Source organism: Periplaneta americana, chromosome 10, assembly GCF_040183065.1.
Source record: "Periplaneta americana isolate PAMFEO1 chromosome 10, P.americana_PAMFEO1_priV1, whole genome shotgun sequence".
Classification (NCBI taxonomy): domain Eukaryota; kingdom Metazoa; phylum Arthropoda; class Insecta; order Blattodea; family Blattidae; genus Periplaneta; species Periplaneta americana.
In genome coordinates, this window is record NC_091126.1 from 176,903,605 (window position 1) to 176,918,605 (window position 15,001).

A 15,001-nucleotide genomic window follows, 5' to 3' on the forward strand; every position below is an offset into this window, starting at 1 on the left:
AATTCTTTTATCACGCAAAGTATTACACAAATGAAATATCACAAAGTCCATAACATTACATGATAACCAAAAGCAGAGTCAAGATTGGTAACTCTTAACACAACAGATAAAATGTAATGCCAATTATCAAAATAAGAATGATTCAATTTTAAGTATGCAACATTTAAATTTGCTATTCTCTATATTTTACTTCACACACTCAGTTTACCTTTGTAATTCTTAGGAAATGGTTTATTTTACTAAAAAGCACACTCCAATGAACATCCATTTGCAACCTGATTTATGTCAAGTAGATGTGGCACAATCCACACAGAAGCCACTAGAATGTAAATAACTTTTATAGCAGAAGCCAGGACAAAAACAGCACAAAACACAAAGAAAATGGAACACCAATGTTGACAGCCCTGAAGGATCTGGTAATATAACCATAAACATTTATTTAAAAAGATTTTAGACATTTAAGCAATATAGATTTTGGTAACAAAGACGACGTGAAATCACTGCTAAAAGAATACCGTATGTTGATTCGGCACTCAAAACCACACACTTCTTGGGAAACAGGTATTATTGATGTGCACTAATAGGCATGCGAAATTGAAAACAGTTTTAACAGTTTGTTTCCTAGCTATATGTGAAATTTTAAACAATTCAGGTTAACGTTAATTCTCATCTCATTTATTTTTATTAGGTTAGTTATTTGGTCAGAGATAATACATTAATATTAGTAATGGTAATATATAACGTAATTTAATCAGTGAAGAATTCCTTGGATTTTTTATTCACACCTGCTTTACAGGGAGCTACTATCTGAAAGCCAGATTTGTATAATATATTTCGTTACTGGAGGTACGTTAACAGGAAGCCACAATATAAGTCACACAGAATTTGTGTGCACTCAAAGTTGGGTTCTGGCATTTTGTCAGCCCATTTGACTTGTGTGGATATAAAGGAAAAATTGTGATAGTATCGTGTATACTGTAATTCCTGGGGTAGTTCAGTCGGGAGAGCATTCGTGCAATAAGTGAAGGGTCCCGGGATCAATACCCAGCCCCAGAACAATTTTTCCTTGAAATTATTCAAACCTGCTTTACGGGTAGCTACTACCTGAAAGTCAGATTTGTATCAAGATAGAATAATTTTTTTGATCCCTTTTTACTCAGAAGAGTGTCAGCTTTATTTTTCTCTAAATAAATGCTGTGGATGTTGATCAGTCTAGCAGTAATTAGTGTATGAATGAGAAGGTCCATTATGATACACTTTTTAGGGCTATTATGATATGCCAAAAGGGCTATTATGGTATTATGTTTACTATGAAAGAAACTAACCAAGTTGATCAATTTTCTAACTTAAAGTAATTTATTACTTCTTGAGGGGTATTTCATAATTTCTCAACTCTTGATGGATGTTTGAAGTGACATATTGGAACTTACAATACAGTGTAAGTTAAAAAATTACTCATGTAGACTTATTTTTACTTATTTACCTAACAAGTTTAGCTTAATAGTAATTCTTCTTACTGTTAAAATTTAACACAACTTTGGAAAATATATTCATCATTATTTAAAAACGAATTTTAATTTATTTCAGCAATATAAACTGTATCATAATTTTGTGAATCCATTTTCTTACACTCAAAAAACTATTTGGACATACAGCAATTTTCTAGCTTTGGCAGTAAGGTGTTAAAGTTTCAGTAAATTGTATAAATTTTAATGGGAAAAGAGGTCGTTACAATAGTTTCTAAATCTTTGTCATCTGTGTGTATCACAATAGCTTCACTTCATTCCTCTGTACAATATGCCCTGATTTACAACACTGTATCAGAATAGCCCACTAGGTGTACCACAATAGCCCACACAAAAGGTTACTGCGATACACTGGTTCTGTTTTAATTTTATCCATTATTAAAAAAAATAATAAATTTAACTCCAAATCCTTCATATATGTCTACAGGAGCAAATGACTTAATTTTTTTTTTTCAAATTTATATATGCTTTGATAGAAAAATTACATCAAAATATTGATTTTTTGTATCAAAATAACCCTACTAGACCCTAACAACCCAGTTATGATTATTTTATTTTTTATTTTATTGGGTTATTTTACGACACTGTATCAACATCTAGGTTATTTAGCGTCTGAATGATATGAAGGTGATAATGCCGGTGAAATGAGTCCGGGGTCCTGCACCGAACGTTACCCAGCATTTGCTCGTATTGGGTTGAGGGAAAACCCCAGAAAAAACCTCAACCAGGTAACTTGCCCCGACCAGGATTCGAACCCGGGCCACCTGGTTTTGCAGTCAGACGCGCTGACCGTTACTCCACAGGTGTGGATGTTATGATTATGACAACAATGAGAATAGGAATAATGACTGACATGATGACAATGGCAAATAATAGTAAGGGAAGGAGGAAGGTTAGAAGGAGAATGTGATATTATTATTATTATTATTATTATTATTATTATTATTATTATTATTATTATTATTATTATATTAGTTCCAATTATATTAATATTGTTTTAGTTGTCATGGTAATTGTGGTGTTCGAATTATGTTTTCCGGTTTATTTATGTAAATCACAATATATTTATAAAATTAAGGTTACAATGAGCTTCCATTATCATCACCTGAATAAACTAAACATTATTTTTACTGAACAGCTAAAATAACCACTGAAGTTACTGAAGCACTGTTTGGTATTTTTACCAAGTAAGACCTTATTATAGTGAATAGGATTAAGCAAATTTTATTCCATGTCATTCCTGGAACTGGAAATAAATCTTTGCGCGCAGAATGCAAATGCTATTGCTGTGTGTTTCCACTGCACAATGAGAAATAATAAATAATTTGAATTTTTTTTTACTAAAGTTATTTACATTGCTTTCACGTTTTGTAAAGATGAACATAGAAAATAATTTTTCCTTAATTTTAATTACATAAATATTTAATTTTGAAAAATAAATCATTTGTATTTTGCAATTAAAGAACAGCTTGAAAATATGTATTCAGATCTCACAGTACCAACTTGGCAGAACACATTACTTCTCTTATTCCTTGAATTATGTACATTACATAAAAATAACAGTATAGTAATGCAGTTCCTAATAATATATTGTTAAATATTTTGTTATAAATTTTGAACATGTAATCAAATATATATTACCACTAAATTAGATTTCATGAACGCAAAAAATAATAGCTTGTGGGAAAACATGATTCAGATATGAAATAGATACTGCTACCCATAGATCTATAACGAGTATTGAATAGAAACATCTGTTTGTGTAACTAAATAATAAAGACATTTAGCTGACCAAGCAATTAAAGATCACACGAGAAAGACACACTTTCACAAGGTAAAGTCCTGAAGGATAAAGAAAAGTGAAAAACTAAGTGGTTTTGAATAAAGGTGAACTGTGGTAAGTATACAATTATAATAGATGATGATCACAGAACTATGAATATAATATACTCGTATCAATGTATCATTTACAAAAATTTATTGTAGCAATTGTAATTTTCTGTGTAAAGAAAAGAAACGTGAAGCCTTCACACCCTCTCCAATGGAAGGTAAGTCCTCTACTTACTTTACTTAGAGGGGAGAAACCTCATAATTATTTAACAGAGTCATTCTGGAAGTCATGGTAGAGAAATACATTACTTTTCTCACCAAGAATAGAACTCTGTTCTTGTTGCTTGTGGATTGGAAGAAGAAGTCATTAGCGTGGAAAGTGAAATAAGACGTTAATTCATTTTCTTCTGTAGGTCGTATAGAAACTGTCACTGTTGGATTAATAACTGCAAACAGTTATTTATTTCAACATCCTTTTCATTTACAGATGTTATTCCAAACTGATGAGATGATACAATAAGGAAAAATATAGTATTTAGAATAAACCTGTCCCATGAATGCTTTCCCTGCCACAAATCTCACAGGATCCGTCACAACTGTGGTCCCTGTAGTAAGAAGCTATTTGTCTGAAATACAGCTTGGATATCAGGTAAGTATATATATTGTTTTCTCCCAAGCTCTAGCATTGGTTGGTGGCTGCACCTCATATTAATACACTGGTAGAATGATTATACACATCTCTGCTGACAAATGGAATTAAGCTCTGACATATTTCCACTCATTATCAGAGTGATGTCTGTTAACAGAATCAACAATGGCATAATGGCAAGTTTGGACATACAATTACTCATGAACAAAGGGCTCATTAGCTGCATTAAATCTACTACATGGGACCATGGCTTTACTGCCTTATCGGATGGAAGTTTCACTTAGGAATGTCCCACCTAAACATTCACTGCCCTTAGCTCAGACCAAATCTGCATACATCAGGTCCAGAGGTAAGCACAAAAGCCATTACAATGAACGTGTTAACAAATGCATGCTCACCATTCAGCTCTTCAGGGGTCTTTTTGCTACCAAACTTACCACTGGACTGGAGGTTCGTGGGTTCAATTCTTAGCAGGGCTCACTTAAGAAGGGAATTAAGGGCCTGGTGTCATTAAAATTGTTCCAGTTCTTACAGACCAACTGGTTAGATATTACATTCAAGAACATTTTGATTCTCTACTGTCATATTAGTCTTACAATAGGCAAAAAAGTTTTCAGAATAAAAAATGATCTCTCAACATCAACACAGGTTATTGGGACAAACTGTAAAAACAGGAAAATAGAAGGATAAATTTTTATTTCAACAGAAAGGTTATCCTGCATAATTTCAGAAATATTTTATAGGTCTCAAAATAAAAAAAAATTGAGACTACACTCACATTTTCTACCCACCATTAAATCTTTTTCTCATGCACACCTTCTAGTAATTTCATTGACATTATTAGGGGCTCTCCTCATTTTTTAAATTAAGTAGGTACCTAATTACTTCTAGCAAAAATGAAGTCGACCATAATGAATCATAAGTTTTTCCTCAGCTATGGAAAACCAAGAAGTTTTTGGTTGCCACAACTGACGATGTTTCTTCCTCTTGCTACAATTATAATCTAGAAATCTGAAGCACAATATACTGCTGCCCAAATGCATATTGTTAAAATGGAATGTGGAACAATTTCTTTGAGTATCTGAATTCTTGAAGGAGTTTCCAGTAAAATCATTTCGGTAATCTATTTATCAACAATTTGAAACAAATACCACACCTCTTCTCACACTGCAAAAAAAAAGTGCTATGCAGGTGACGTGAAACATCTCGAGAAAAAGTCATTTGAAAGCTTTTGAGCCTTTCTCATGTATGGTCCAGCATTGTAATACGTATATTTCTTCAGGCCATTTCAACTTCAACTAACTGGTAAGTAACTGTGTGGTAATCTAATTATTTACTTTTCCCAGGCATTCTGTTATGAGCATGAATAGTGTTTTCGATTCCTCTTCTATTGGTGATGAATTAAATGAACCAATGCTAACATTAACAATTAAACACTTCGTAGCATCAGTCTTCTCATCAGATGAAATCCAGATTTTATTTTGAGCTTCTTCACGAATCTTTTACACTACCGTGTTGTAACAAGGACTAAGTAAGTTTTTCTTTCGTATACTTTGCAAGCTTGGCATGGATTAGTTGGTATACCTTTCCAAAACTTCTCTTAATGCGAGATTTTTGGTTTCTAAAATGGAAATCTGAAATCAAGAGAGGCTTAACATGGGTTCAATGAAAATTGTGACTGTTGGCTTGAAGTTGCAAATGCCACTGAAGTAGACCAGTAGCCTTCAAAACACTTTTGTGTTAAGATATGAAAAACTTTCGCTATTCACTCATTCCACGCACAATCTTCATGCTATTAATTTACTATCCATTTGATCTAAATTCACTCAATTGTGTAACTTACTACACAAAGTCACACTCAATTTTGGCATGTTGCTGCAATATCTGTTCTTATATAAAAAGTAAAAATGATTAGATATTTAGAATAACAGTATAATAATGAAAGTATTTATTCGCGAAATTGTTATTCACAGTTTTTTCCATTTCATTTCATTTATTGTATTCCATAGATCATACATCAACAATGAAGCTTTAAGATGTGGAACAAGTCAAGAGTTACATAATTTCTTGGCGAGATGAGGTAGGTTTAAAAAGTCAGAAAAGAGCAAAATAATGCCTCGGTATTGCAATCCCCAAGATTCATTTTGTGCATATTCATTTTGTGAGTTGGAACAGTATAAACAAATTCACACAGGAATTTTACAAAACATCCGGTATTTATTCATAACAATTTTCCTTAATTTTCCCAATACTTCATGTTCCTTTTTCATAACAAAGGACAACATTTGATAGGAAGAGTACGTTACCATATATTACAAAATATATAACAGAAATGACTTCTGTCCTAACTTTGTGTGTTACATTATCTGCCTTTATTTTCATGTACATACAGTACCACGAAAGGAGAACCACTTAGCAATTCACTATAAGAAAAGAAAGAATAGGTGATGAAAAAGTTTCTTCTAGGTGGACTTAAATTTTCATACAGTGAAATTTAAATTACATTCCAGATCAAACTGATCATGCAGTATGAGTGTTCATATTTTTACACTGACCGAAGTATATGAGGAGTTAGGGAGTCAGTCCACTGAAAGAAACTTGGAATGTTCAGCAGCCAATAGCTGTGTGGAATAAATTGAATGCTACAATACAATGAATACAGAGCAATACAACATGCTTCACAATGGCAGTGGATTCACGTCCATACCCTCATCAGCTCTTCTACCTCCTTCTCATTGTTGCTTATAGGTTCGTCACACTGACAGCATGTTTGGAAAAATGGAGAGTTGGTTCATATATAAGTTTACGTGCAATGCATGACATGAAGTGTATAACCTTCAATAGCACAACATATTTCATAACACAATGGTACAACAAAGAAGTGCTGAAATCAGTAAATAAATTCTATTTCTGTTATAATTTCAAGACTGACTTCACCTTTCTTCATCCAGTTAGAGCTTAGTACGTCTGATCAGCGTAACAGAAATGATTACGGATATTTCAAGCTTTGTGAACTTCAAGAATATATTCTTTCCCAGCGGTTTCCAAATGGCAAATATTGTATTTAAACTACTCCCTCCCTAACGACACTTTCTACGATAGAAGAGCTAACTTACAAATATCACCAGGTGAAATGAGTATACTGATGGAAAAATTAGCCAAATTTTAAGATTATTGCCATGTTAACTTATTACATGAATATATTCTTTCCCAGTAGTTTCCAAATAGCAAATGTTGCATTTAAACTACTCCCATTCCAACGACACTTTCTAGGACAGAATAGCTAACTTATAACTATCACCGGGTGAAATGTGTATACTGATGGAAAAACTAGTCAAATTGTAAGCTTTTTGCCATGTTAACTTATTATATTAGAAATGTGAGGTTCAAAATATGTTATTCTTCTGTTTATGAAATTTGGTTACACATTATTGTTCTGAATTGTAATGTGACTTGTATATGAAAAGGAATGTTAGAAAAGACAGAACATAAAAAATTTTAACAGTACATTTATCCAAAGAGCGATAAAAAATTGGAAACCATTTTCTCATACCATTAAAAATAACATGAACCTTCTACTTGCATCACAACTTGCCGAGAATGCTTAATTAAAATTACTAAAAACAGAATGTTACTATTTTTGTCATTGTTTCATTGTGTATTTCACTTCTGGTAGTGTGGATGGGAAGGCCTCATGGCCTTAACTCTACCAGAACAAATACATAAACAATAAACAACATTGTTTGATGAAAAAAAAAATTATATTATAAATTTCAATAACAAATTGTACATTTACAGCAGTTTCTTTTAAAAATGACATGACTAGTTAACAGCACGAGGAAAGGATCTATACTCAACAGTAATTTGTCACTTTGAAATGAGCCAAGTTACAAACGTAACAATAATTGAACATTATATTACCTTCTCTCCACACTCAGAATCAATGGCCATCATCTCTCTCAGTGTTTTCAGGACTTTAACACACAATTTCTCTTCCTTTTCTTCCAGCAACTTCTCAGTATGTTTGATCAACCTGTTACAATTAAGTTACGTATACTGACCACATTTATTTCAAAAGAGAAAGAGGTAAAACAAATCTCAATGAATATGACATGTGCATGTACACTTTTATTGCATTATTAGAAAGAATGTTCACAGTTTGGTGTCTAAGGCTAATTTGGCTAGACCTGTTCAGTAAAATAACAATTCAACGGTTCAGAACAATATTACTGTAACTAGCAGTGGCAATAGTGGCAGTTATGTTCTGAACCATCAAATTATCAAATGAGAACATGGGATTCTTCTTCTTCTAAAGAATTTGTATCAAGATAAAATCCACTGAGATACCAGCTATGGATAATAACGACCAATGGTATTCAATATACAGCACTTGATACTTTCCTCCACCTATTATTAAAATACATATATACAAAAAAAGAAATGCATTTTTATATTTCAATATTTCAATTGAGACAACGTGGTGTACAATTATTCAGTGCTGTATAGGTTCTCCAAAAATAATGCTGCTAATTATATGCAAAAATGAAACACTCCTGAGAATATAGGGGAGAGTATAGATGTAAATATTCATAGGTGTGAACATAAAAGGAAGCAAAGATGATTTCACAATAAGATAAAAGCAATGATTATTTAATCTACCTGAAGAAATTTCAATGACAGAAATGAGATAGTGAATACATCATTACTAGTAGTCAACACCAGACCCTTGAGAGAGTAACATGAACACCAAATCACTTCTAACAATTTATTTCATTTACTTACTTATTACAAATGGCTTTTAAGAAACCCGTAGGTTCATTACCACCCTCACATAAGCCCGCCATCAATCCTATCCTGAACAAGATTAATCCAGTCTCTTATCATATCCTACCTCCCTCAAATCTACTTTAATATTATCCTCCCATCTACATCTCGGCCTCCTGAAAGGTATTTTTCCCCCCGGTCTCCCAATTAACAATCTAAATGCATTTCTGGATTCGCCCATACATGCTACATGCCCTGCCCATCTCAAACATCTGGATTTAATGTTCCTAATTATGTCAGGCGAAGAAAACAATGCATGCAGTTCTGCGTTGTGTAACTTTCTCCATTTTCCTGTAACTTCACCCCTCTTAGCCCCAAATATTTTCCTAAGAATCTTATTCTCAATCACCCGTAATCTTTGTTCCTCTCTCAAAGTAAGAGTCCAAGTTTCACAACCATACAGAACAACCGCCCCGGTAATATAACTGTTTTCTAAATTCTAACTTTAAGCTTAAGGGACATGCTACTGGAGCTAAATGACAGCTGTGAGCAGTATGGGATGAAGATAAATGCAAATAAGACGAAGACTATGGTTGTCACAAGAAAAAAAAAGATGGTAAACTTCCGATTTCTAAATGAGGCAGTAGAGTAAGTAAACAGCTTCAAATACTTGGGGTGTACTATAAGCAGTAACATGAGTTGCTGCCAGAAAGTCAAGAGGAGGATAGCAATGGCAAAGGAAGCTTTTAATATAAAAGGAGATCTTCTGCGGACCTCTGGAAAAATAAATACGGAAGAGACTAGTGACGTGCTTTGTGTGGAGTGTGGCATTGTATGGGACAGAAACACGGACATTACGACGAAGTGAAGAGAAACGAATAGAAGCATTTGAAATGTGGATGTGGAGAAGAATGAAGCGTGTGAAGTGGACAGACAGAATAAGAAATGAAGCTGTATTGGAAAGAGTGGGTGAAGAAAGAATGATGCTGAAACTGATCAGAAAGAAAAAAAGGAATTGGTTAGGTCACTGGCTGAGAAGAAACTGCCTACTGAAGGATCCACTGGAAGGAATGGTGAATGGGAGAAGAGTTCGGGGCAGAAGAAGATACCAGATGACACAACAACATTAAGATGTGGATCATATGCGGAGACTAAGAGGAAGGCAGAAAATAGGAAAAACTGGAGAATGCTGGGTTTGCAGTGAAAGACCTGCCTGTGGGTAGAACACTTATATATATGTATGTATGTATGTATGTATGTATGTATGTATGTATGTATGTATGTATGTATGTATGTATGTATGTATAGCAAAAACTTGAATTTTCTGGTGAGTCATTTCGAACTTTGATGTAGACAAGACTGTGTATCTTTCTATTTGTAAAATATGAAATGGAGAAAATGTGTTTTGCTTGCGTATATTATAAAGTATAATTAAGAACATTTCGATAGAATGCACTGTTGTGACAGTATCATTTCTCACGAAAAATTTCTAAGACAGGTCCCCCCCCCCCTCCCCAAATATACAACTTTAACATTCATGCACAAATTCACTCTAAAATTGATACTTCGGAATATGTATTATATGTCTTTCTCGTGTTAGATTTTACTGTACCTGGTTAACATATTCCGGCCTGGTATTGGCCTTCTTCAGAACTGCTTGTTGCTGGTCTTGGCGCCTTTTGTTTTGTTTCCTGTGGGGGTGTGTTTGTGTAGTGTAATGTAGAGTCAAAGAGTGTGTGTGTTCTGAAATTGAGTAATCACAACATAATCACAAAAAACATAAGAATACAACACAAACACAAGAACACAAAAAATTCATCACACTAACATACGAAAACAAAAAAACACACACAAGATTGCAACCTCATTCAAGAAATTAAATTACAACATCGCATACAGAACAAATAATACTCTACAAAAACATCTCAACACACAAACAAAACAAACAAACAAATACAACCACACAGGCATATACAACTCAAATGTAACACCTGCAACAACTTCTACATAGGACAGACAGGCAGATCATTTCAAACACGTTACAAAGAACACATCACAGCCATAACAAAATTACAAAACACTTCCACATATGCAGAACACATCACAAATGCCAACCACACCTACAGAGACATCAACACAGACATGGAAATTCTACACATCCAACCAAAAGGCCAGAAACTAAACACACTAGAACAATACGAAATAAACAGACAAAAACACATCCAAATGAAATTCTCAACTCACAACCCAATTTCAGAACACACACACTCTCTGACTCCACATTACACTACACAAACACACCCCCACAGGAAACAAAACAAAAGGCGCCAAGACCAGCAACAAGCAGTTCTGAAGAAGGCCAATAGCAGGCCGAAAATGTTAACGAGGTACGGTAAAATTTAACACGAGAAAGACACATAATACATATTCCGAAGTGATATAGTGTTAAAAGTTGTGTAATCAAGATGTATAAAATTTATATTCGATTTCAGAAATAAAGAAGTATCAATGCTAGAGAAAAATGAGGAAATTAATAAAAATAGATCTTAAAGGGTTCCAGCTAGATATTTTAAGTGTAAAACAATGTTTCGATTTAAAATTGTGGTTTAATAATCATAAAAATAATACATTAATCTTATATAAATTAAAATACAATTTACCTCCTGATAAAACCACCACTTTCACATCTTTTCCTGGCTTCGGTTCCTGGTGGAAAGAGCAGCTCTGGTCTGTACAATATGTCCACAAGAAGTGAGAGTTCTGACTGAACAAGTGGCTTTAATTGATCCTCTAGAAGAGACACGATATCTTGTAGACCTTCTATGATACTACGATCAACACGTAACTGTAACAACAATTTCATTCATCAGTACCACTAACTGTTATTGGAAATAAAAAATAGGATACATTTTCTAGTTAGTTATTTAACGACTAGGTTACTGTAATCGGTGATAGCGAGATGGCATTTGTCAAAATGAGGTCGAGGATTCGCCATTTATTACTTGACATTCGCCTTACAGCTGGGAAAAACTTTGGATAAGAATGAACAAGGTAATCAGCCCAAGCAGGAATCGAACCCACACACGAGTGCAGCTCCTAATCAGCAGCAGGCACATGCACCTGCCACCTCAGTTATGCCAGTGTGGATAAGATACATAGATTTATTTGAAAGCATTTTACACTTAGTTTCACATACATTTTGCTTTGTACACTTTTTGTCTCCCTAAATTTTCTAATATGTTTACACACCTTTGGGATGGCTAAGAACTCTGACACCTGAAGAATTGTCTGCGAACCTTCTTTGCATATGTTGCACAGAGTTGATGAATGCATAAGAAACATAAACACCTGCTTTTTGGGGGGGGGGGGTATGCCGAGAAAAATCCATTCCAATCACATGATCGCCACAAAATAAACTCTTGCTTTTACCGACTGCCAGAGAGAACTTTGCATAGGTACTGGATGAGTCTCGAGTTCGCTCTGAGATATCTTATTGCTATCTCAGGTCCTCATCTTAGCTAGTATACACCGCATGAAATACATAAAAAAAACATACGTAACACCTGTGAGAGGAGTGCTGCTTAGTAGTATGGAAACAAAGTAGATGCACTCTATGAATCACATTTTGGAGACCTAGAATATTTACTATGTTCCTCTTGAAAAAAAAGTACGCATTTTAATGTTCGCTATTTTTCATGTACTCTATTACAATTATTATAGAGAAAATATTTTTTTTTTTAATTTTATAACTTCAAACTCAGGAAGCATATAAAGATTGTGATATAGTTAAGTATGACAAACCGAAAGTGATGAAATGGATATGATTGGATGTCAGCTTAGTTGCTAAAATGACCAGTGAGTTAAGGAGTAAGTTCACACCATCTTCCACTTACCACAATTTGAGTTAGTGAACTAGTCAGATAGTGTACTGACACCTGCCTTGTTTACAGGGTGTAAAATCACATCGGGAATTAAACCAACCTGAGATTGAGTGCGTTCCATTTTTGGAGTCTTTGTAGCTAGGAGCCATTTGTTAGTGTGACGGGTAAGCACTGCAGTTTTGTTGAAGAGGGATGCAAGCTGTGCCTCCAAGTCAGAGGGAATAGCAATTCCTCTGCTCTTTGCTATGATAAACAAATAAAAATATGTTTTTAAATGTAAGGCAGCAAGGGGCCACAAAGAGAAAGACGAGTATTTATTTTCAGAACTGCCCATAAAAATGCTCTAAACAGGATCAGAAGAGACAATTTAGATAAGTAATAAGACACATTTATAAAAGCACGACAATTTAATTAAACTTAAAAAAATGCAAGTTCATAATACTAATATGTAACTTTTCGATCTAATTGAGGAAATGTATACATTTCGCATTGCATCACAAATGTTACCAGAAGTAAGAATGCAGAATGGGTTGTAAGAAATGACGATTCACCACACTTTACATAGGCACCCAAGAGGATCAGCTCACTATATGAATAAATAACACTAATAGAAATCTGGCTCTAACATCACTCTCGGCACTCACGGCATTAAACACAATAAATAAAGGACACTAAATCAGTATGACCTATATTACACAAATCAGTTGTGTGCAATGAAAGTGTGAAGAATGACAACACACAAAATTCTCCGGCAGACACAAAGCGATTGGCAGTGTTCAGAAACAGCACTCTGCATTGCCAGGAAGTTTCATTGTGTAAGAGAAGAAAATAGCTGACATTAAAAAAAAAAAATAAATAAATAAACTTAACTCTGTACTTGCTAATCAAATACATTCTTTACGAAAGAGACTATATGTCATAGGATAGAACTCTTTTATTGCAGTCAATTATAGGATACGTTGAACAATTCATGTTATAGTGTCCATGTTTGACTCCTGTTCTGGTGACATCACTAGAGTATTCAAGAAATATGATTACATGTCAGTATAGTCTCACTTCCTGAGCTATCTATCACAAGATAATGCTTCCCAGTCCATGGACTTTGACCAGGCTTTTTATGAAACAGGAATGATGATGACAACAGTGAAGTTCGCATACATCAGTACTTTCTCCCATTCCACCTTCAAACTTTTAGCGACTTCTTATGGTGCCAAGTGTATGGACAAACTCATTTTCATTAATACTACTGTAGTTTGGTTTGTAGTCTCTTGCTACAAGTGTATTAATGCATAATATGTAGATTAAAAAACTATACTTGTATTTATCTATTTGATTCGGTAATTATCACACATAACATTTTCGGTAGCTCCGGTTCCTCTGTTGCATCCCAACAAAATCTCCATCATCTCATCTCATTGCAAATGTAGCATAGACGAGCTTCCTATGGCTCAACGTGAGCAATGACTATGTCGATAATTTGGTCTACATAACTGGCTGGCTTCATAAGTTTGACTGACTTTTTTCTATTTTGTGATACCGTAACAATTTTTTAATGTGTGAATGTAATGAATTACAATGTAAGGAGCTTAACTTTTAATTTTATTGTAAAATTGAGAACAATAAGAAGGGTATTATTTTCTATACATTTTCAAATCTTATGAATCCAATCAATCAAGCAAATTACTTACCAACTTCTGAGAGTGTACGAATACAATTCTCCACATTAAAGCGCTGAGGTGCCGCTAGCCATGTGCACTGTGACATTCGAAATGCAGCTTGGAGCAGCTGGACAAAAATTGGCTGCCTTGTCTAGAAAGCAATAAAAGAGAAATTAATAAATGACACTGTTGCACCAGTATGAAGGAAATTCGTGTTTTAATATTCTTTAAATATACCCATATATTTATTACTACAAATCCTAAATACATTTTAACAAGAAAAATGTATTATTTAAGCTAATAATATTTCATATTTCATGTGCAGGAGTTTTAGATATTTTGTATTCAACAAAATAAATAACAGGAAGTTTACAGTAATGATTGTAACAAACTTTGTATCAATTTTAAATTAGTATACATATTCTATGCGTCTAATTCCGAGCTAATGTAAAAGATCTGATTTTCTGCAGCACCTATAATGCACTACCAGTATATTTCACTTATGAATTGAGGCAGTAGATGGAAGAATGCCAGGCACATCTGCAAGAATTTCATTTTCAGGGGTGGGTTTAGCTGGCTCGCATAAACAACAGGATGCGTCGTTGCTCTCGCAAATATTCCTTTGACCCGCTTAGTGGCAACTACTTGTCTTCGGAACTGCTTCTGCTTTGTACTTATATTTTGCGCATGAAG

The 15,001-nt window shown here is 34.0% G+C and overlaps 1 protein-coding gene across 16 annotated transcripts in view; it reads right to left on the reverse strand.

The window, feature by feature from the left end:
• Itpr (Inositol 1,4,5,-trisphosphate receptor) overlaps nt 1-15,001 on the reverse strand; it is a 178,033-nt gene that overhangs the window by 51,439 nt on the left and 111,593 nt on the right. For 10 of the 16 annotated variants that reach the window (XM_069838497.1, XM_069838494.1, XM_069838491.1 and 7 more), the window contains 5 exons: nt 14,339-14,459; nt 12,751-12,893; nt 11,430-11,614; nt 7,927-8,038; nt 6,713-6,763 (listed from right to left, as the gene is read on the reverse strand). In XM_069838497.1, the coding sequence (XP_069694598.1) occupies nt 6,713-6,763; nt 7,927-8,038; nt 11,430-11,614; nt 12,751-12,893; nt 14,339-14,459 (612 nt within the window). The remainder of the gene's footprint in view (nt 1-6,712; nt 6,764-7,926; nt 8,039-11,429; nt 11,615-12,750; nt 12,894-14,338; nt 14,460-15,001) is intronic. The other 6 variants (XM_069838498.1, XM_069838496.1, XM_069838493.1 and 3 more) reach the window with 1 other exon arrangement.